This window comes from Peromyscus maniculatus, chromosome 2 (genome assembly GCF_049852395.1).
Source record: "Peromyscus maniculatus bairdii isolate BWxNUB_F1_BW_parent chromosome 2, HU_Pman_BW_mat_3.1, whole genome shotgun sequence".
Taxonomy (NCBI): domain Eukaryota; kingdom Metazoa; phylum Chordata; class Mammalia; order Rodentia; family Cricetidae; genus Peromyscus; species Peromyscus maniculatus.
In genome coordinates this window covers 127,928,833-127,949,946 of record NC_134853.1, presented here as the reverse complement: position 1 = coordinate 127,949,946, position 21,114 = coordinate 127,928,833, and the positions used below count along the sequence as shown (strand labels likewise).

The following is a 21,114-nucleotide window of genomic DNA, read 5'->3' as shown; positions in this document are numbered from 1 at the left end:
GCCTTCTTCCAAGTCCTCTTCACATGAGGAAACCCAATGTATTCTTCCTGCTGAAAACAAACTGTGGCCTGAAGCCAAGACCCCTCTGCAAAGCCGGCCCTAAGGCTGCTCTGCTCTCTTGAGACACTGAGATTACCGCGCTCCTCCAGCGGCCAGGCGCTCCTCTGCTGGTGCTCCTCCAGCAGCCAGGCGCTCCTCTGCCGGTGCCCTGCTCCTCCAGCGGCCAGGCGCTCCTCTGCCAGTGCCCTGCTCCTCCAGCAGCCAGGCGCTCCTCTGCCGGTGCCCTGCTCCTCCAGCGGCCAGGCGCTCCTCTGCCAGTGCCCTGCTCCTGCCCGCACCCACTCTGGCGCCTTTCCCTGCCTGCTACCCGGCCGGGTTCCCTCCAAGCCCCTGCTCAGGCCTCCACTTTGATTAGTCAGCCTTCGAAGATCCCCTGAGACGGCATACAACCGTGAAGTGGTCCACAAATGGCAGGCTGCACAATCTGCTTTGTCCTCCATGTCGCAGAGGTAGACACGCTGCCAGGCCTCTTTCTGATAGGCTTTAATTTAATCGTTGTATTTATTGTGTGTGGTACATGTGTGCATGAATGTGTGTGTTCGTGCATGCACATATGGAGGCCAGACGTTGACAGTGTCTTCCTCAACCCCTCTCCACCTTATTTATATTTCCATTTATTTTATTTCTGTGTGGCTGTGTGGACACACATGGCAGAAGGACAAGCCCCTGTTTGTCTCTCTGTGTTCATTTGTTCTCTTCTTGTGGGTCCCAGGAATCAAACTCGGGTATCAGGTTTGGCAGCAGGCGCCTTTCCCCATCTCACTGTAATGCCAGCTTATCCGAGAAAGGGTCTCCCACTGAACCGGGGTTCATCAGGCCGATGGACGGCCAGTCGCCCCCCGGGCCCTGCCTGTCTCGGCCCCTGGGACCTGCCTGTCTGCACACGGATGCCGAGAGCACTGGAGATAGAGATGCCACCCCTGCCCCTGCCTTGCATGTGAGCGCTGAAAATCCAAGCCCAGGCCGTCATGCACAGAAAACACTTTACTCACTACCCCCTAAGGCACCAAGAGACAGGTTTTATTATTTTATTTTGAAACACTTCAAGACAGGGTTTTTCTGTGTAGCCGTGGCTGTCCTGGAGCAGGCTGGTCTCGAACTCAGAGATTCACCTGTCTCTGCCTCCTGAGTGTTGGGATTGAAGGTGAATGCCACCACCGTCCAGCAGAGACAGGTTTTAGATACTGTTAAAACAGTCCATGTTCCTGGCTTAATCTCCCCAATGTCACCCCACTGCCTGCAAGCTGGACCCTCTGCCCACTACTGTGCCTGCCCCCCGCCTTGTGAGAAAAATCTGATGATTCCTTTTCCAAGGTGCCTTGAGTCAACTGAGGCCCAGTGCAAACTGACCAGAAAATGCTGGCCCTCTGCTAATGCCTGCTAGTCCACATGCCCCTATCCAAACTCTGCTAAGCTACCCACCCCTGTCCACACTAGAAGTTTAGAACAGAAAATTACTCACAGCCAAGCTTGCCTGCACACATCTGATAAGCCTTAAAATAAACAGGGTATAAAACAGATGAACCCATGCAAAGTTTTTGCTGAGAAAAAGACAAATGTGAAGGAGAGGGTCAGATTAAACCTCGATGGTCTGTGAGACTGTGCCCTCCCGATTATTCACAAACGCACTAGGGGTTATAAATGCTAACTGCACTCACGAGGCAAGCCTGCCAGTCCGGGCTGATGCCTTGCAAGATCGTTAAATAAATTGATTTGCTTTTGCTCGGCTGAGTCTCCGGTACTCTTATTATGAAGTGAGCATCTTTGTTTTTCACATATGCCCATGCTTTGGCTGCTCCAGCCTGTTGGACGGTCCATGGGTGAGGAGAACTGTCATGTGGATCACAGGGTCCCTCCTCCTGAAGACAACCCCTGCCTGCCCTCTGCAGAGAAATCCAGCTGAAGGGTCAAGCTGAGGCTGGACATCCCTCAAGCAGGGTCGCTGGGGCCTAGCATCCCCGCTTGCCTCACTCATCCCTGCATGGGGTGACATGGGTTCCCCACAAGGACTCACACTGCTCGTGCGCTGGGACCCAGGCCTCTTCTCTGGGGGCCCAGCTCCCAGCTCGGTTCAGAAATGGCTGAATGAATGCATGAATCAGTGAAAGAACTAATGAAGGGCCAGAGCTCACTGGCTCCTTTGGTGCCATTTTCAGGTCAAACCTTATAAGACACTAACATAGAAAACCAGTTTTATTCATTTCCAGCGGGTTATCTCTGTGTCTTCCCACAGGGGCCCTCCACATAGCCAGATCCCAAGTTTCTCTTTCAGGATTAGGACGGGTTACTTTTGGTCCCTCAAGCTACCTCTTTATAGTCACCCCCCTCCCCCCAGCCAAGGTGTGGCTCTATTCTTTACGAGTGGGGAAGGCCCTAAGGTCAGGGTTCCACAGGCTGACTTTGAGACTGAAGTTGAGTCCCAGTTCCAGCGTTGATCCTGGGCAAGTTAGCCCCCGGGCCTCAGTTTCCCCATCTGTCTAAAAGTACATCTGCCCTTGCCTGCCTAGGTGCCGCGAAGCTAGAAGGAACTCAGGGAGATGGCTCACTCTGGCTTCAGGACCAAAATGCCAACCTGCAGAAGAGTGTCGGCTGAAGCAGGGCCGGCAGAGGCTGAAGGCACTGATCCTCTCTCCGGGCCTCCCACTCTCCAGCCACTAGGAGCCTGGGGCGCTAGAAGGATACCACGTGCGTCCCATGTGGTCAACTGGGGGCTGCTGGTGAGCTGAGCAACATGCTCCAGCGGCCTGAGATCTCAGCAGTTCTGCCTTGGGCAGCAGATGGACGGTGGTAAATGTGTGTACTTTGTTTTCTATCCACGGGGGCTAAACTCCTCTGCTCGGCATTTGAGCCACACATTTATCTGTCTCTAAAAACATCGACAAGATTGGGACCTTCAGGCCTGCCCTGGAGCCAAGGAGCGTATTTCCTCTGTGTGGTCCCATAGGCAGGCCTAAAAAGATGGAGGCAGACTCGCCTCATCTTTGTTAGAAGCTGTCTAACATGGAAGTGAGCTCCTTGTCATTGGAGGTGCCCAGGTAAAGGCTGAGAGCCTTGAAAAGAGGAAAGGTAATTCCGAGTTAGAGAGAGTGGGAGGCTGTCACTGGATGACGTCAGAGGTTCCTTCCTGCCTGTGTGGTCTAGGGTTCGATGCTCTGGCGGAAGGTCCCGATGCCCGCTTCCATGCTGTGGAGGGAGGTCCACTCAGGGTCCAGGACAGATGTACTCATCTGACCAGTCAGCACAGTGCTGTACGCGGTCCCGGCACAGGACCCTTGGGATGCAGCTGCAGTACCTGAAGACAGTGGGAGTGCAGGGCCACCATCCCGGGCCACAAGGTGGGCACACAGTCACTGGGGAGACAAGCGGAGGAAGAAGTCCTGGGCTCTCCACACACTAGGGCACTCTCCAGCCCTGCACCATACCATAGCTCCTGTAGCCTTAGGCTATCTACTGCGGGGTGAGTATGTTCCCGGTTTCCCTGCAGCAGAGAGACTTGAACGCCATAACTCACAGGCTGTGTGACCTGCTCACCCTGTCTAAGCCTCAGGTTCCATCTGCTCAGTTGCTGAGTAAAAGGAACTAGGCAGAGCTCAGACATTAATGGGTGTGTAGAAACTGCTTTACCCAGTTCAGCTTCCTGCTTCATTCTGACTCCCGCCATAGCTGTCCCTTGGATGCCCTGGGGTGCCTCACCCTTCTGTCCCCTGCCCGGTGCCCATGGCTCCAGCATTCCTCTTTACCCACCATCCCTGACTGTTGGCCCCTGTTCTCAGCAGCCTGTTCTGGAGAAGCCTTTTCTGAGAAGTCCGTGGATTCCTCCAGGCCCAGCACTTCCTCTTGGCACCCACATGATGCAGCCGTGGAGATGTGTCTGGCTCCTGAGCATCCCCTTCCAGAATCTGGCACAGGCCTCCCTCAACAGTGCTCAGACCATGTTTGTTGATTTAACACTGGGGATAGAATGTGTGTGCATGTGTGCGCGCACACACGTATACACACAGATGGATGCATGCTCATGTATATGTGTGTTTGTATGGAGGCTTAAGGTCTGCAGTGTCTTTCTCAATTGTTCCTCAGCTTTTGTCTCTTGAGACGGAGTCTCAAGCTGGCCTTTAACTGTTCAGCTATGTAGCTAAAGATGGCCTTGCCCTCTGCTCCTCCTGCCTCCACTCTGAGTATTGGGACTATAGGAATGTACCAGCATGCCTCACTTCTGTGGTGCTGGGCGTCAGCCCAGGGCTTCATGCACACTAGGCAGGCATTCTACCAACTGAGCTGTATCTTCAGCACCATACCTTAAAAGTTTTAAATTCCATTCAGTTATTGTGTGTGTGCTTGCGTACCTGACATGGTGTGCATGTGGCGTGTGGAAGTCAGAGAGCCTGTGGTCACTTCTCCCCTTCTAGCGTGTGGATCCCAGGGATGGAATTTGGGCCCCCATGCTGTGCAGCAAGCCCTGAGCACCTCCCCAGTGCTGGGGAGAGGGCTTAAGGAGGTCTAAAGCAGGTCTCTGGACTGCACATTCCCTTCCTGCCACGTCTGTTCCCTTCTTGACGCTTGAGATTGCCCACATATGAATTGGGGTCTCAAGTCCCGTCCTGCCCTCCTCACAGGTTGCTGGAAGGTGCCCAGGACAGAAGGCTCAGACCCAGAAAGGTAGGGCAGTGGCTTCGCTCAGTCCCCCTCAGTGCCCTGGTGCCCAGTCAACACCCTGGAGACAAGTCCCCTCCACAGGAGAGCCTCTCATACCCAGCACCTCTACCCAGAGGTGTTCAAGTGGGAATGGAAAACTCCTTCCCGGGATGCAGGGAAAGCATGCAGGAGACTCAGCGTTCTGCTCAGCCTCTTTCCCTGATCACGCCTAGCTGCCTGTTCCCGCCCACCCGTGCCCAGACCCCGCCCACCCGTGCCCAGACCCCGCCCACTGTGCCCAGACCCCGCCCATCCGTGCCCAGACCCCCGCCCACCCGTGCCCAGACCCCGCCCACCCGTGCACAGACCCTACCTGGGCTCAGTTCATCCGAGCAGTCCCCACAGTTGTTGGTGCCATCACATTTCTGGTCCGAGTAGATCCAGGAGGCTGGGTCTCCACAGTGGGCCAGGAGGAAACTGGGGAGGCTCTGGGGCACATCTCCTAGAGAGGGACACATGGGGCAGGATGAAGTTCCCCTAGGACCACAGTACCTCAGCCACCTGCGGCTCGATCACCCTGTCCAGCCTGGCAGTCAGTGCACTCGGGGTCTCCCTATCCGCTCTGGAAAGGGCACAGGAAGTCTCCCGGGAGGAGGTCAGGTCAAGGAGTGGAGTGTTCTTGCTCTGGGTACCTCTTGTCGGGTGGCGAGAGGCCGGAAGAGCATCTGCACTTGCTACCCAGCCCTTGCGTGTCCCCACCCTCAGTCTCGTGTCTGTCCCGGCTCCTCTAGCACGTCCCCCCCCCTCAGCATTGCATATGCCGTCTCTGCGGAAGTCCTCCTCGCCACCCCTGCCTTCACCGCCTTCACCCACGGTCAAGTTCTTTCCAGCCAGGAAGCCTCCTCTCGTCAGGACACAGCAGGCAGAACCCAGATTCCTTACACTTAGGCCCCAGAGTTCCAAAGTAGCTCCCAGGTCAGGTGGTCGTGTACAGGGTGACCCAAATCCACACAAACCCAGGCCAGCCTTTCGTAGTGAACTCCCCGTCCTAGAAGCATTTAAGCGGAGGCTGGGTGGTCTCTGTTGCACTTGTTGGAGCAGCACTTGGGATAGGAGCTGGAGGGTGGGCCAGCTGACCTTTTTGTTGCTATTGAGCCAGGGTCTCATGTAGCCCAGGCTGGCCTGAAACTCGCAGTGTAGCCAAGGATGACCTTGAACGCCTGATCCTCCTGCATCCACCTTCCAAGTGATGAGATTACGGTGTGCACCGCCACTCTTGGATTTGGGCTAAATGATTCTTTAGACTCCCAACCTCCGCCTCCAGCTCAGAGCTCTCGCCTCCTGCAAGTCTCCCCGGAGTTCATTCATGCTCTCACGTTAGTTCTACACAGCCAGGCTCCTCTGTCCTAAATGCAGGTGTTTCCAGGCCTTCTGATCCATTCATTCACGTGTTCATTCATTCATTCATTCATTCAGCAAGTCATTCTGGCTACCCTTGTCCCAGCCACTGGAACTTCAGGATCAAGCAGACTGGCACAGACTGCCACAGAGGCCTTCGTAGCCTAATGGGGTGGCAGATGTGAGGCCAGCGTGACTGGGGCCAAGACACAGGGAGGAAAGGGTCTGTAGGAGCCTAGAGAAGGACTGTTGGCCTCCAGCAGGAGGAGTCAGGGAAGGCTTCCAGGAGGAGGCAGTTTGTGAACTCTGCCTTGAAGGATGGCCACAGAGGCTGAGGAGTGGCGCTCCCTCAGTGTACAGCGGAAGGTCCTGGCTAGGGCATCATGTCACTGTGGGCATGGGGGCGTGGAGGCAGTGCCTAAGAATGTTCCACAGAGCTGAGCTGCAGGGAGAGTTAAGGTGGTTGTGGGTGAAGGAACAGGGACACGGATCTGAGGGGTACTCACGGCACAAGCTCTCCTCCTCATCTTCACCATGGGCACAGGTGCGGATGCCATCACACACCCCGTGGGCCGGGATGCACTGCCTTCGGTCATGGCATAAGAAGCCCGTCCTGTTGGTCATTGTCACACAGAACCGGGTCTCTGTAGGGGCAAGAGAGGCCCTAGAGTGGAGGTGGTGCTCATCCAGGCATCCTTGAGATGGGCAAGGTGGACACTGCACAGGGTCCCCCAGGGAGCCCCTCTGAGCTCCTGGAGGGCCTGGGGCAGCGGGGAGACCCTAAACTCTATGGCATCTGTGGAGTTGAAGCTGCCACTCTGCTGTTTCCAAATCATGGCAGGTACAGGTGATCCTGCCCCTCAAGCCTAGGTCCTTTGTCTACATAATAGAGGTCAGAGCCTAGTCCCAGGGGTGTGTGGAATGTGGGGGACAACATGATCATTCTAGACACCGTGGATCACAGGGTGTGCAGAGTGCCTCCCTGGTTTGCTCACACAGGAAGCATTGAGGTCAGTGTGCCATCATCCACATGGCTTTAATGATGGATCTCCTGGAACCAGTTTAGCTTGTTGCAAATTGTATATTTGTGCTATCTGGGGACAGAATGTCACAATCCCTTCCAACTGGGCATACCTCAAGAGTCTGCCAACTTCCATGTTTTTATTGTTCCCCCAAGTACTCCTGAGAAGTGGAGTATGCTTAAACCCTCCCAGAGGAGGAAAGACACTCACCCCTAGGGGTAGCCCCAAGATTTAAAGGAGAAACTAAGAAGATGGAAGTCACAGACTGTGCCTGTGGGTACACGTGTGGATGGGGGAGGGGAAGCAGCAGGTCCGTCAGTGCATTTGTGCCAGTATGAGTCATGTCTCAATCCCAGAGCTACCTCAGCTAGTCATAGGAGACACCCTTAGGGACACACACTGTCGCAGATGCAGACAGGAAAATGAACACATTCACATGGACACAGCTACACCTTCCTGCACATGCATGAAGACAACAGATGCACACACAGACATGTTGTGCACATATACTGACACACATGTACACAGATAGACTGACATGCACACTAATGTGCACATAGGCAGGCAGGCGTCTGCACACATATGGGTATTGTGGAATATTAGTTGAAGATGTAGTATAGTTGTTTATGCTGTGGAATATTTGTTTAATGATGCAAAGACGTATTGCATTCTTTCATGTTGCATTTGTTTAACTCTGTAAGCTGTGTTACTTTGGCTGTCTAAAACACCTGATTGGTCTAATAAAGAGCTGAACGGCCAATAGCAAGGCAGGAGAGAGGGATAGGTGGGGCTGCCGGGCAGGGAGAATAAATAGGAGAAGGAAGAAGAGGAAGGGTGAGAAAAGAAGGAGAGAGGACGCCAGGGGCCATTCACCCAGCCACACAACCAGCTATGGAGTAAGAAGGAAAGAAAGGAATATAGAACAGAGGAAGGTAAAAGCCCAGAGGCAAAAGGTAGACTGGATAATTGAAGAAAATCTGGCTAGAAACAAGCCAAGCTAATGCCAGGCATTCATAAGTAAGAATAAGTCTCTGTGTATTTATTTGGTAGTTGGAGGTGGGCCTCCAAAGAGTAAAGAGTGTGAAAAACAAAAACAAAAACAAAACAAAGCCCAATAACATATGCGCATTCACACACACACATGAACACAAGCAGGCAGACATCTGCATGCACACTCACACTCACACACACATGCACACAGGCAGACAGGCAGGCACCTGCACACATACAGACACTCGCACATACATGCACAGTCAAGCATCTGCATGCACACAGGCACTGACACACATGCACACACTCTTACACACACAGGCCCATGGCTGCAGCTCCCCCTCCTGCTCTGGCAGGGGGAATGCTGTGATTTCACCCTTCCCGTGGCCCTGCCTGGCCATGGAGCCATCTCTCAGAAAGTGAGGAAGAAGGATGGGACAGTCCCTTCCCTCAGCTCCAGGAACATGGCCACCCTCCCAAGTGCAGCTTTTAAGGTCCGGGGCACCTGACCCGACGCACTCACATCCACTGTCTTCTTTCCATCTTTCCTTCTCCGTATGCTTCCCACCTCAGGACTTCCACACAGGCTGTTCCCTATGCCTGCGGTGCTGTTCCTGACACTCTCTTCCAACCAATCTCCACTTTCCCTTCCCACCTCAGGTCTCTTTCACTCCCAAGATGCTTCCCACCCTGACTCCCACCACTGATTGGATGAGAGCCTTCATTCGGACCCCTGACCCCCCATTAGGCCTGCCCTTGGGTGTTTATTCGATCAAGCCCAGATGGCTCTCTCAACTGCTCCCTAAGCGTGGGGGCTGCATTGGGTGGTTCACCGCTGCAGCCAGACCACAGGAAAGCTCTGAACACAACCTGGTCTGTGGTTGAGACCACCACCCAGGGTGGTCAGATGAGGGGACTAGGAAGCGCATTGACTGTGGGACTGAGGAAGCTCCTAGCCCAGCTCAGGGGTCAGAGAGAGTTTCTTAGAGGAAGTAACAGCAAAACCAGGACCTCTCAGTAGTGCAATTGGGGCTGGAAAGATGGCTTGATGCTGAAGAGCACTTGTTGCTCTTCCAGAGGTCCTGGGTTCAATTCCCAGCACCCACCTGGAGGCTCACAACCATCTGTTAACTACAGTTCCAGGGGGTCTGACATCATCTTCCGTCCTCCCTGGCCCCCAGGCACACATGTGGTGTACAGACATATATGCATGCAAAACACTCATATACAGAAAACTAAATTTTAAAAAATAAAAGAAAAAAATTTAAAACGATTCATGTCGAGGGTGTGTGCAAGGCCTCTCCCCGACTTGTGTCCATACATGCACAGGTGTCTGTGTTTGCACCTTAAGGAACCTCAAGACACTAGAGGGGGAAGCTGGGCTGGGCTCCGTTTCCCAGCTCCCTGAGCCTCCATGCCTCCCTCTCGCCACCCTGACCTGGGGTGCGGGGCGGACGTCCGAGGACAGTGGCCACGACAAGCAAGACGGCGAGCCCGGCCAGCAGTAGCAGCAGGGAGGCCGAGAGGCAGGCCCCACGGCGGGAGCAGCAGCAGGGGCCGCAGCCTGTGGAGGGGAAGACAGTGAAGAGGTGCAGGGACCCCCCCCAGGGTCCCCCCCAGCCCTGCAGGCGCCCCTCCCCCCGTCAGGGAGCCTTAGGGCTAGAAGAAGCCCTCCAAAGCCCGCCGTGACACTCTCTGGTCCTGCCTGTCCTCCCCATCACCAAGCGCCGCTGCTGGCTAGCCTCTGCCCCCAGAGGTTGTCTCCCCGTCTGTCCTTCCTAGTCTATCCTCATGACCAGGGGAATAGGACAGTAGACGTCTGTGTACCCAGTCTGTACCATGAAAGAAATGGCCACAGGTTCATCACAGCTGTCATCTCCATTTTTCACAAAAGTCCTTTATTTCTCTGGATGACAGACTGGTCCCGGTTACCCTGGACTGGGCTGAGGCACGATACCTGTTTGATGCCCAAACCCAGACCTTTCCCTCCATTCCAACCTAAAATCTGTTCCAGTGCCCTCCAGAATGTTGCCCGGAGTCCAGTTCCATCAGCCCCTAGCTGGCCACACAGTGAGAACCTCACTTTTCTGTGCCTCAGTGGTGCCGTGATGGGGGTTGGTTTGTTGAATGTTTATTCTAAAACAGCAGGTGCTGTTGGGAGTTAAGTATTTACTGTGCATCCGCCATGTGTCAAGCTCTCACCGGGGCACTGTGGAAACAGCAGTGATGGGAGTAGCTGGCAGATGTCCCCGTCCTCTAGAATTGTGCTCGGCTCTCCTAATTCTTTGTTGTTGTTGTTGTTTTGTTTTGTTTTTCAAGACGGGTCTCACTGTGTATCTCTGGCCTAGAACTCACTATATAGACCAGGCTGGCTTCAAACTCACAGAGATCTGCTTGCCTTCACCTCCCAAGTGCTGGAATTACTGGCATGTGCCACTATGCCTGGCTTGACCCCCTAATGCTTACTTGCTTGCAAAATGAAGCAAAGCAGCTTTATGAAGGAGCTCCTGGGTGCCTTGCTCTGTGGAAGGCATGAAAATAGCTTTCCTTGGCCTCGGAGAGTTGGCAGCTGCAGCTGGAGAACCAGACATTGTTGGTCCCCTGTGCCAGGTCACAGAAGGGCAGCAGCAGGTTTGATTCATCCCTGTGGCCTCTGGTCAGGCTCTAAGGCAGGGGCATAGCTCTCACTGGTGCTGGGTGTGCGTGTGCGTGTGCGTGTGTGTGTGTGCGCGCGCGCGCGCACGCGCGCGCAAACCAAAGACGCAGAAGACAAGGGGAGGCTCCTGATTTGGGTCATTTAATTCACACCACTCACGTTTCCAGTCACCTGCCAGCAAGACCTGAGTCTGTAGTGTCAAACGAAAGGATGGCTGAGGAAGTGTGGACAGGGCTCTGACGAGCTTCGCGTGATGCAGGGGCCTCAGGAAAACCAGCTGATTCATAGGTCGGGGCAGGGCAGAGAGAGACCTCCAAGAGCAGGCTTTCTGGGCAGAGGGTGTGGGAGGAGAGGCCTGAGGGGTGGCTAGCGAGGATGAAGGCATGGGGGGTGTAGGTCAGCAGAGGTGACAACACACTGACAGGAAGCACACGGACAGCTAAACCTATCATCCCACAGCCCTAGTTGGCGGCTCCTTTGAGGTCAGCAAACACAGAGTAAACTTGGGTCACCAGGGAGACTGTGTTGAACCTGGGCGGGAGAGACTTCTGGACAGCCAAGCGGCTGCTCCTCAAATATTTGTGCAGTATACATGGCGTGCGAGGTGGGGGTCACAGGCAAGACTAGACTCCCAGGCAGAGCCAGGTGGAGATGCCCACTTTAAATCCAGAAACTCCTTAGCTGCTGCCCACCCGGGACAAAGGAAGAAAAGCCACATCTCCAACTTGGAAATAGCCATCAGCACGGAGCAAGGCAGGCCCTGAGGCTTAGCACCCTCCTTACAATGCTATGTTACCTTGACCCGATCACCTAACTTCTCTTAGCCTCTAGTACCCAACTCACCCAGGGCTGTCCTGAAAGCAAGGTCTACTACTCCACGCATCCGAGGCAGATCCTCCACAGCTATTCTTTTCCTCCTTGCTCAACTGAGGGCCAAGATGGGGCCCAGGGAGACATTCAGTATGTAGGTACACCTTCCTTACCTCATGAAGGTCCCAGCCACACAAGAGTGGGGGGAAATATAATAGGTACAAGTGTGTGGCCCTAACCCACTCTATCTTAAGATCAACAGAACTGCCCAGATCAGGCCTGGGGGTCCAGAGGTTGATTGAGAGGTCCTTGGTGTCACAGGTTCAGTGCGGTGGTCTGGCAGGTAAAAGGCACAATGTAGCCATCAGAAAATGCTGGGTGCTGGAGAGAATGAACAGCTCTATCCAGCAAGTGGCTGTCTGTCTGGCTAGGCAGGAAGCTGGGAGCAGACACCACTGTTGACATTGGGGCCGAGGGGCCGTGGTAGTAGCCTTGGACTTTCTGTGCCCAGCTTCAGGTAGTTCCTGGGGACGCACCCACAGCACCCAGCCTGACTTGCACCTCCCTTCTTACCTTCCCCTCCAGGGCGGGCTCGCTTTCCAGCAGCAGCGTGGCTCTCGGAATCTCCCTGCCCAAGAGACCAGAAGCAGACTGGGCAAACCGCTGGTCCCTCACAGCCCAGACTCATCTGCGGGCTTCACACTTCCACACCTCACCAGTGTGGTGGGTGGCTTCTACCCAGGGTCTACTCCTTTGCCCTTCACATGGACTCAGGCAGGTCTTCCCAGTGACAGTGCCCTAACGCCCCTGAGCTTCTGTCTGCCTATTAGCACTCTTGGCTCCCACTTGGAGTGAGTCCCCAGGGCAGATGAATGTAACCCGAGGTCCCGGGGCACCCCCTAGAGCCCTTTGCACCCCAAGGTTAGCCCCCTAGGTCAGGAACCAGTTCAGGCTCCGGCAGCTTTTACCTGGGGGAAGATCTTGTTCATGGCTCCAACACTCATGTTCCAGAACTGGGGTAAAGAGAGCTCAGTGTAGGTCCTCTGCCTTGTCACCAAGGGCAGCTTGGGGGAGGGAGGGACAGAAAAAGGCTTTGCCAAGACTGTTCCCTCCCCTGTGACACTCCCATCCCAGGCTGCCTCCCCAGCGGCGGCGGCAAAGGAAAGGGTACCCTCTCCTACCAAGCCTTTCCCTAGGTTGGAATCTTCACATTCCACAGGTGACAAGCTGGTGTTTCTGAAAGAAAGTGCTTTGTGCCTTAAGTCACACTGGGAGTGGAGAGATGAGCCAGGGCCTTAAGTACGTTTTTCACCTCTGCATCAACAGACTGTGGGGTGGCGAGGCCCCAGTGGCAGGAGCCATGGGCAGAAGTGCCATGAGTCTTGACAGAGTTCCTTTTCTCACTGATGATCTGTTCAATAAGTAGTTGAGGCCGGGCGGTGGTGGTGCACACCTATAATCCCAGCACTCAGGAAGCAGAGGCAGGCGGATCTCTGTGAGTTCAAGGCCAGCCTGGTCTACAGAGCTAGTCCAGGACAGGTTCCAAAGCTACAGAGAAACCTTGTCTCGAAAAACCAAAAAAAAAAAAAAAAAAAAAAAAAAAAAAAAAAAGTAGTTGATCTAGAGCAGAAGAATATGCATTTCTGACAGCCAGCAGGATGGTGTGGCGGGTAAAGGTGCCTGCCATGCATTCCTGATGACCTTAGTTCAAGTCCCAGAGTGAATGTGAGGGTCCAAGGAGAGAACTAACCCCACAAAGTTGTCCTGACCTCCACACATGCTGCACACCCACCCACCCCACACACGCACACATAATTTTAATAAATAAAAAAGAGAAAGAGCATTCCCTTCTCACTAAAGCTAAAGTGTAAACAGATTCTTGAACTGCTAAAAACTTGGAGATATGCATTTTTAACCTTTTGGATGTTCATGACTGGGTGGAAGCCAGCTGCTTTCCAGACCATCTTCCATCCCAGCAGGAAGCAGATTCCTTAGCAATCTAGTCCGCAGAGGGAGACTGAGGCCCTGGAAGAAGGGACTGCTCTGAGGCCCACCCAAAAGGTGGTACCCACCTCCGGGCGCCCAGGAGTTCCCATCAGGGATTACCCTGCTGGGCCATCTCTCTTGCAGTGGGAAATCAATGCCAAAGCAGGAGGGCAGAGACCACAGGGAGCCAGGAGGCTGGGGAAGCTAAGCATGCGTTCTCACCAGGGCCTTGCCAATTCTTGGGAAAGTCCCTTGCATTCACACCCATGAGGATGCAGGGGTGCTCGAGTGTAGTTCCTCAGAGTTGGGCCTTCGGACAAGAGCAGGGGACAGTGGGTTTCCAAGGGAAGGAGCCCGGACATGCTGGTGTAGAGGGGAGTGAGGTGAAAGGGAGACTCCACACACCGTTAGGGGCCAGCACCTGGACTCTGTGGGGCATGTGGGGACCCTGGTGACGATGCATCTCTAAGGCACTCACCCGAGGGAACTGGGGCACTTAGCCCATCCTGCCAGCCACTGACTGAAGCTGTTGCCAACTGTCTATCCCTAGCTCCCCTGGCCTGTGGTCGGCAAAGGGAGGCCAATGGCAGTTGGAAGCCACGCCGATAAGCCATGAAAGGGAAAAGGCTGGAGGGACGGACATAAACAAAAGATACTACCTAGATTTATTTTCCTCTGCCAACTATGGTCAACTAGTAGAGGCTATGTGGAACATCAAAAGGGTGTTGAGGTCAGGGTCTATGATTGATTAGTACTGTCGGCCATGGATGTCCAAGTGGAGAGTAGAGTACATTCCTGGACCAACACATGCCCTATCGTCTCTCTCTGGCTTCCACGGACTCTTGATTCTTCAGTGTCCCTTTTCATCCATCCATCCATCCATCCATCCATTCATTGCTGTTCGTTTGTGTAGTATAGCCCAGGATGGTTTCGAATTCCTGGGTATCCTCCTGCCTCAGCCTCCCAAGGACTGCGAAGACAGGCATGCTCTCACACCAGCTTTGGTGTTCCTTTATAGGAACACTGCTCATGTTGTTCAATGCTTCTTCCTTTGGACTCCTTCTTCATTCAGTGCAGGTGTGGCCATATCAGGCTGTCTCTCCTGGGCTCTGCTGTGACCGGGAACCCTCGAAGGAAGGGCAGCAGGGTCCTACACACCATTTCAGTATACACGCACGTACGTACGCATGCCCCTAGAGTGCCACCTTGGACGCTGTCAAGCTGCTCTTCAAGATGCTGCGCCAGTCTGCGCTGGGCAAACAGTGTATGAGACCCTTTCCTCAGCCCTTGAAGTCCCCAGGCCTTCCACCATCTGCCGATCTGGTTCATGGGACATGGTGACGGTTTTATTCACTATCCTCCTCCTGCTCCAACGTTACCAGCTCCTCAGCACTCACTTCCACCATCTGCTGTGCAGCACGCCTTCTGTAAGTTAACCCATCCTGTCTTCTCCAGCATATCTCCATCCACGTTTCAGATGGGGAAACTGAGGTCTAGAAGCATTATGCTACTTGCCCAAGGCTCTCCTCTGAAAGGGCAGAGCTAGGATTGCAACCCACGGCCCATCTCACTTCAGCCCACAGACCAGAGCCTCCTGGCCCTTCTCTCCACTCTTGGGCCTTGTAAACACGCACTGTCACGCACGAGGGCTTTCTTCTCTGGTGGACAGCTTGTTCGTGCAGGCTACTCACTTTTCAATAAGTGCATTTTTTTCCTATTGACTTATGGGCCTCTCTGTTTTGTGGGAACATACATTTACTGGGGCTCCAACACACATAACCACAGCCTCACTTGACAAGGGCACAGCTACTCAGGCTATAAAAGGCAGGCTGTGGCACAGCCGCGGCCCAGAGCCAGGGGAGTACAGTCTTGTGGCAGGTAGGCCCTCTTCCCACAGGTGAGGTGCAGGCTGTTGGGATGGGCTGGCTGCCAGCCTGGAATGTGACTCAAGCAGGTGAGTCCAAAAGGGCCGGGGCGAGCAGGTTGTCTCAGTTATCCGGTCCCAAGGAACAGCTCATCCACGGCCAGGGAAACCATGAAAGCTGAACCCTAGGCCCAGTTCACAGTCATCGGAGAAATACTTGAAGACCTCCACATTGTTGTTACTGGCCTCTGGGTGGTCAGGAGGTTAACATGGATATCCATGCTGCTGTAGAGGTAGGGTAGGGGCCAGTGTAGCGTTAGTAGATGGACGATCTTGAAGTTCTGTAACGTGATGATCCATCAGAACCTCTGTGAATCTGCTGGTCCTATGGCCACAGGGCAGCTACTGCACTGGCTATGGATCCCATGGCCCTACTTCCCTCCCTTATCTCTGTGTGTGTGTGTGTGTGTGTGTGTGTGTGTGTGCGCGCGCGCGCGCGCGCGCGCGCGCGCGCCAGATGTGTGTAGAGGCCAGAAAACAGCTGAGATCCCCTGGAGTTATAGGTTGCCATGAGACGCTTGACATGGGTGCTGGGAACTGAATGTCCTCTGCAAGAGCGCCAAGTGCTCTTAACCAATGAACCATCACTCCAGCCCCTTTGTCCTTTCTTTTTAAAAAATTATTTATTTATGTGTGTGTATGAGTGTTTTGTCTGTATATATGTTTGCTTGTATACCATCTGTGTGCCTGGTGCCTGCAAAGGCCAGAAGAGGGTTCTTTTTCTGGAGGTGGGAGACTCACCTTGAACTCATGGTGATCCACCTGCCTCAGCTCCCTTATCGTGGAGTAACAGATATGAGTCACCAAGCCTGATCTGAACAGCCTGTCATGGGCTGTAAACCTCTCTGCTACCCTATGCCTTGGTCTCCTGTTTGAGGGATTCTGCAGTTCCCTTTTAAAACCTGTCTTCCTGCCCGGGCCAGGTAGTCTCCCTCCCTGAAACCTTTAGCATGTCTCCCTCTGGTCTTTCTTTTCCTTGCATTCCTTAGCTTCTGCCCACATCTTAGCTTGCTGAAGCCAGGAGAGACCCACTGGACATGGGCGCCTGGCTTGTATCGGACCGACCTGGCTTTCCTTCTGAATAACAAGTTACTATCTAAGAGGCAGGCTGCAATCGCTCCAAGCCTCAGCTGTCAACTGGAAGAATGGGGTAAGAACAAGAGTTGTGGGCAGGATGGAGTAAGTTCACCCTCTGTGGGTTCTGAGTGTCTTGATCTGGTCCCAGTCACAGAGAGACATTCTTGAGAGCTGGGGCTTAGCACTGGAAGCTTCTACACTAAACAGACACCCCAATTACAGAGGCCGGGGCTGGAGAGAGCTGCATCTTGCTGTCTGGGAAAAGTGGCCCAATCCCTACCTCAGCATTCACTGCTCCCCGAGGAGGTCTTTCACTGCCCCGGGACTGCAGAAGTCCATCTACCCCAAAACCACACAGTCAAGTATAAGATGGAGGGCGTCATCCATCTGCTTTCCTTCCAGGGATGTTAGGATTCCTTGGCCACCAGACAGCTCAGCTGGGAGGGTGCTATACTGAAGACCGATCTTGTAAGTAGACGCATGACTGCTATAAAGGCCGTCAACAAACGAACCCTCCCGTGAATTACCTAATTAGATGCTTGCTTAATTCAGATGTTGCAAATTAAAGTCCATACACCTGAGCACTCTGAACTCAAGCGGCATGGTCTCTGGGAAGAGGGACACGGTGCACCTCAGGAAGCATCGCCATGAGCTTTGGTTTCAGCCTTTCCTTTCCGATCGGTCGCTGACTCCTTTCTACCCCCGTCCTCAATTACTGCCAACCCTGCGAACACCAGGTACAGAAAGCGCACACAGAAGCAGTAAGTTGATCCAATCACCTGAACTGAGCAAACAGACACAACTCACTCTTGACATGTCAAAGAAAACTCAGACAACCCCTTAACCAGGGGTTAGGTGAACTTGTTGGGGAAAAAGTTAACTCATTGTTCACTAGATTTTAACTGGAGAACAGCAGACCTGTGACCTCATCAACAGTAGAGCCCACATCACTAAGATGTGTTAAACATCTTTTACACAATCCTTTGAGATCACACAAGTGTTAAAACTACCTTTGGATATTATTTTGTGTGAGTGGAAGTATATACATTACTACATCAAAGTTTTGAAAATATTTTGATAAGCATTTAATTTTAAGTTTCTCTGTAATCTTACCTCTTTAGTTTTATGCATTTGAAAAGGTAATTCTGAGAGGGGTTTCCATAGACTTCATAAGATCTCCAAAAAAGAGCCGGGTGGTGGTGGCGCACGCCTTTAATCCCAGCACTCGGAAGGCAGAGCCAGGCGGATCTTTGTGAGTTCGAGGCCAGCCTGGGCTACAGAGCGAGAACCAGGAAAGGCCCAAAGCTACACAGCGAAACCCTGTCTCAGAGAAAAAAAAAAAAAAAAAAAATCTCCAAAAAGGTCTGTGGCACAGAAAAAGGTTGAGAATCCCTGTTCTAGGGGACTGGGCAGATGGCTCAGTAGGTAATGTGCATGAGGCCCTGAGTTTGGATCCCCAGCACCTACATAAAAAGTAGGGTGTGGTGCCACAGGCCTGGAATTCCAGTGCTGGGAGACAAAGAGGGATTTCAGGGGCTGGGTCAGCTGGTTTAGCCAAACTGCTGTGCTCCCATTTCAGTGAGAGACTTTGTCTCAAAAAAGAAGATGGTCAGCAACAGAGGACACTGATGGTGACCTCTGCCCTCCTCCACACATGGATACACGGAGGTGCACACATGCATACATACATATGCACTCCCCAACAGAAGATCCCTGTTCTAAACAAGTCGGACACTAACAGCACAGGAAGGGCATTTAGCAGAGAAACACATGAAAAGGGCTTTGAGAGTTAGGATTTCAAGTAAGGGAGGAACTGTGCCCCAGAAGTCAGGATTACACAATGTCAAAAACCACACTAACTGTACGAGTCAGCTTTCCACAGAAGCCCACAGTTCCCAGTGCCTCAGCCTTTATCTCGGGCCATACCTCCACCCCACACTAATGCAGAACAAACAGCCAAGGAAAGATTAAAAAGGTAACTGGAGCTGATGATACTCAAATAGGACAACAGACACTTAGCAACTGGAGCCTGGGGGAGGACTCAGCAGCTGAGGGCAGCCTGCGTGGCCATGGGCCTGAAGGAAGCCAGTGGTAAGCAGACTGGAGATGTGGCTTGACGACCCAGTCCAAGAGGAAAGAGCTCCACGGTTGGGATCTGGGCTTCAGTCTTCTGTTTGTTTGGCACCACCTAGAGCAGTGGTCCTCATCCTTCCCACTGTGCGGCCCTTTAACACAGCTCCTCATGCTGTGGTGACTCCCACCATAACATTATTTCGTTGCTCCTTCATAACTGGAACTTTGCTACTGTTATGAATCGTACCGTAAATATCTGATGTGCAGGGCATCTGATATTCGACCCACAGGTTGAGAACCAGTGACTTAGGTTGTGACCACAACGCATGCGCGTGGGGTCCTAGGCTTCCAACAACGTTAAGGGGGACAAAGGCTAAACAATGAAAGTAAAGAGAACAGGATGTAGGTCGCTTAATCAAAAGAAACATGGAATGGGGTGCGCACCTGGAGGCTGAGGCAGGAGGATCTGGGTCAAGACTAGACTGAGCTAGTGAGACTGCCTCAGAACACCAAGGGCTGGGATGCAGCTCTGTGGCAGAACACCACCCTAACATGAGCAGGCCTGGGTTTGCTCTACAGTCCTAACCAACAATGGCTGCCTCTGCATTTGCTCCCATCCCCAGGCTACTCCACAGATGTCTCAGTCACTCTGTGAACCATCCTACATCGGGACCCTGTGGCTGAAGCCTTTTGCAATTAACTCTCCACTATGCTCTGGATGAAGACTTACTTTTATTATTCATAGCTATGCCATGCATGAGCAACCTGCAGCCTCTCCCCCAAGCATATCGTACCCACTGGCTGGAACGCTGTTCCCTCTATATTTCCTAGTTTTCCATCCCCTCCAGGTTGAAACTGGGTCACCACTTCCTCCCATATCAGTGACCCTCCCACGTGCTCTCACAGTTCTCCAGGCTTATCCAGGTTCAGATATGAAATGCCCCCACACAAGGCTCATGTGTTGGGACCTGGCCCACAGCCCTCTCTCTGTCTTCCAAATCTAGACAGACTATCTTAAAAATACAAATCTATGGTGGTATTTTATTTGTACTGAAATGTGATTTTAATTGTATGTTAATAAATAAAGGTGCTTGGTAGATCTCTGTGTGGTCAAGGATACAGCCAGCATTGGAGACACACGCCTTTAATCTCAATACCATAGAAGACCTAGAGGGCTGTACATACAGGCAGTGATGAGGCAGTCATGTGTTTGGGTTTACAACCAATGAGAAGGCAGAACAGAAAGACTATATGAAGACAAACACACAGGAAGTAGGTCTCTTTCAGAAATGTCTCTTGGCTGAAGAGGCTAGCTGCAGCAGGCGGTAAGGCTCTTAGCTCTGATCTCTCGGCTTTCTTCTTTGCATTGGTTCTGTGTTTCTTATTTAATAAGACGGTTGGTTACATCTACACAAATCCTACTTACTGTGATCAAAGTCTTATCTGCTTAGCTGTCAGCTGTATTTTGACTTAGGAAAGCTGACAATCCAGCCCCAGGGTGAGTGTGGGGCACTCTAGGGAAAGACAGCACTACTGCAGCCTCCACAGGCTCTGAGTTCAAGGACACTGGTTAGCACAAGAATCGAACACTTCCTAGTGACGACACAGAAACACACTAGGATTTGCTGTATGATGGTATCTAATGTTGCCCGTATTTTAAATCTCTATTACTAGGGACTGGAGAGATGGCTCAGCAGTTAGGAGCATTAGCTGCTCTCTCAGAGACCAGGGTCCCAGCACCCACATGGCAGATCACAACTGCCTGATACTCCCTTCTCACTTCTGTGAGCAGCAGGCACACAAGTGTGCACATATATACAGGCAAAACACCTATATACATAAAATAAGTATCTAAAACAACAATAAATCTCTATCCCCGTTGATAAAGGAAGGGTAATGTTAGATTCTACCAATCAAATCTATACTTAACCCTATATCACAAGAGGATAAATCATACTGTTAAAATGCCATTTTCTCTAAAAATACCTTGATGCTATTTTAAAGAGGACAAACAACTCCCTTGGAAAAATTCTTTCAACTCTAACCTGTGCAAAGCCCTCATCAAATGGGACCTCAGGAGAGACTGCCGAGGGACCACAGCACTAGCGGCGTAGGCCCGATAACCTGAGTTTGTCACGTGACTTCCTGGAACTCCCAGCAAAGCTGAATAAGCTGGAAGCTCTCAAGCCGGCCTGCAGCTGTAGCAGCAGCAGCAGAAATACGAGGAGAGGCCCTGCCTCACCCCATGAGGGAGAGGACCGACTCCTAAACGATGTTCTCTGACCTCCACACACGTGCTGTGGCATGCAAATGTCCCCCACACCCACACCCTTGAAAAATCACACCAAATGCCGCCACTCTGAGAAGATCACTTTGGCTTCAACCCCAGCCATCAACCTGTCACCGAGCAGCAGATACACAGCACCTCAGGATGCTCTGGGTTGGAAAAGGGTAAGAGGGAGGGACAAGAAAGTCTGATACGCAAG

The 21,114-nt window shown here is 52.7% G+C and overlaps 1 protein-coding gene across 4 annotated transcripts; it reads right to left on the bottom strand.

The window, feature by feature from the left end:
* Positions 1–1,044: 1,044 nt before the first annotated feature.
* Ldlrad1 (low density lipoprotein receptor class A domain containing 1) lies at positions 1,045–12,764 on the bottom strand. 4 transcript variants are annotated; one of them, XM_042271552.2, is made up of 6 exons: positions 12,537–12,764; positions 12,142–12,196; positions 9,541–9,666; positions 6,597–6,734; positions 5,066–5,194; positions 1,045–3,410 (listed from the first exon to the last, which is right to left on the bottom strand). In XM_042271552.2, the coding sequence occupies exons 1-6, from the start codon at positions 12,570–12,572 to the stop codon at positions 3,262–3,264; spliced, it is 633 nt and encodes a 210-aa protein (XP_042127486.2). In that variant the 5' UTR covers positions 12,573–12,764; the 3' UTR covers positions 1,045–3,261. The 4 variants fall into 4 exon arrangements, with proteins under 4 accessions (XP_042127486.2, XP_076420766.1, XP_006977772.2 ...); XM_076564651.1 differs by lacking the exon at positions 9,541–9,666; XM_006977710.3 differs by lacking the exon at positions 12,537–12,764 and having other exon boundaries at positions 12,142–12,528.
* Positions 12,765–21,114: the final 8,350 nt, after the last annotated feature.

Excerpts from the sequence above, each read along its gene's own strand:
- Ldlrad1 (XM_076564650.1), bottom strand. The coding sequence starts at position 11,143 with ATGCCTTCATCCTCGCTAGCCACCCCTCAGGCCTCTCCTCCCACACCC. Across the intron at positions 6,735-9,540 it reads ACGTCCGCCCCGCACCCCAG|AGACCCGGTTCTGTGTGACA; the intron begins GTCAGGGTGGCG and ends TTGCCCCTACAG. Across the intron at positions 5,195-6,596 it reads TGAGGAGGAGAGCTTGTGCC|GAGATGTGCCCCAGAGCCTC; the intron begins GTGAGTACCCCT and ends GTCCCTCTCTAG.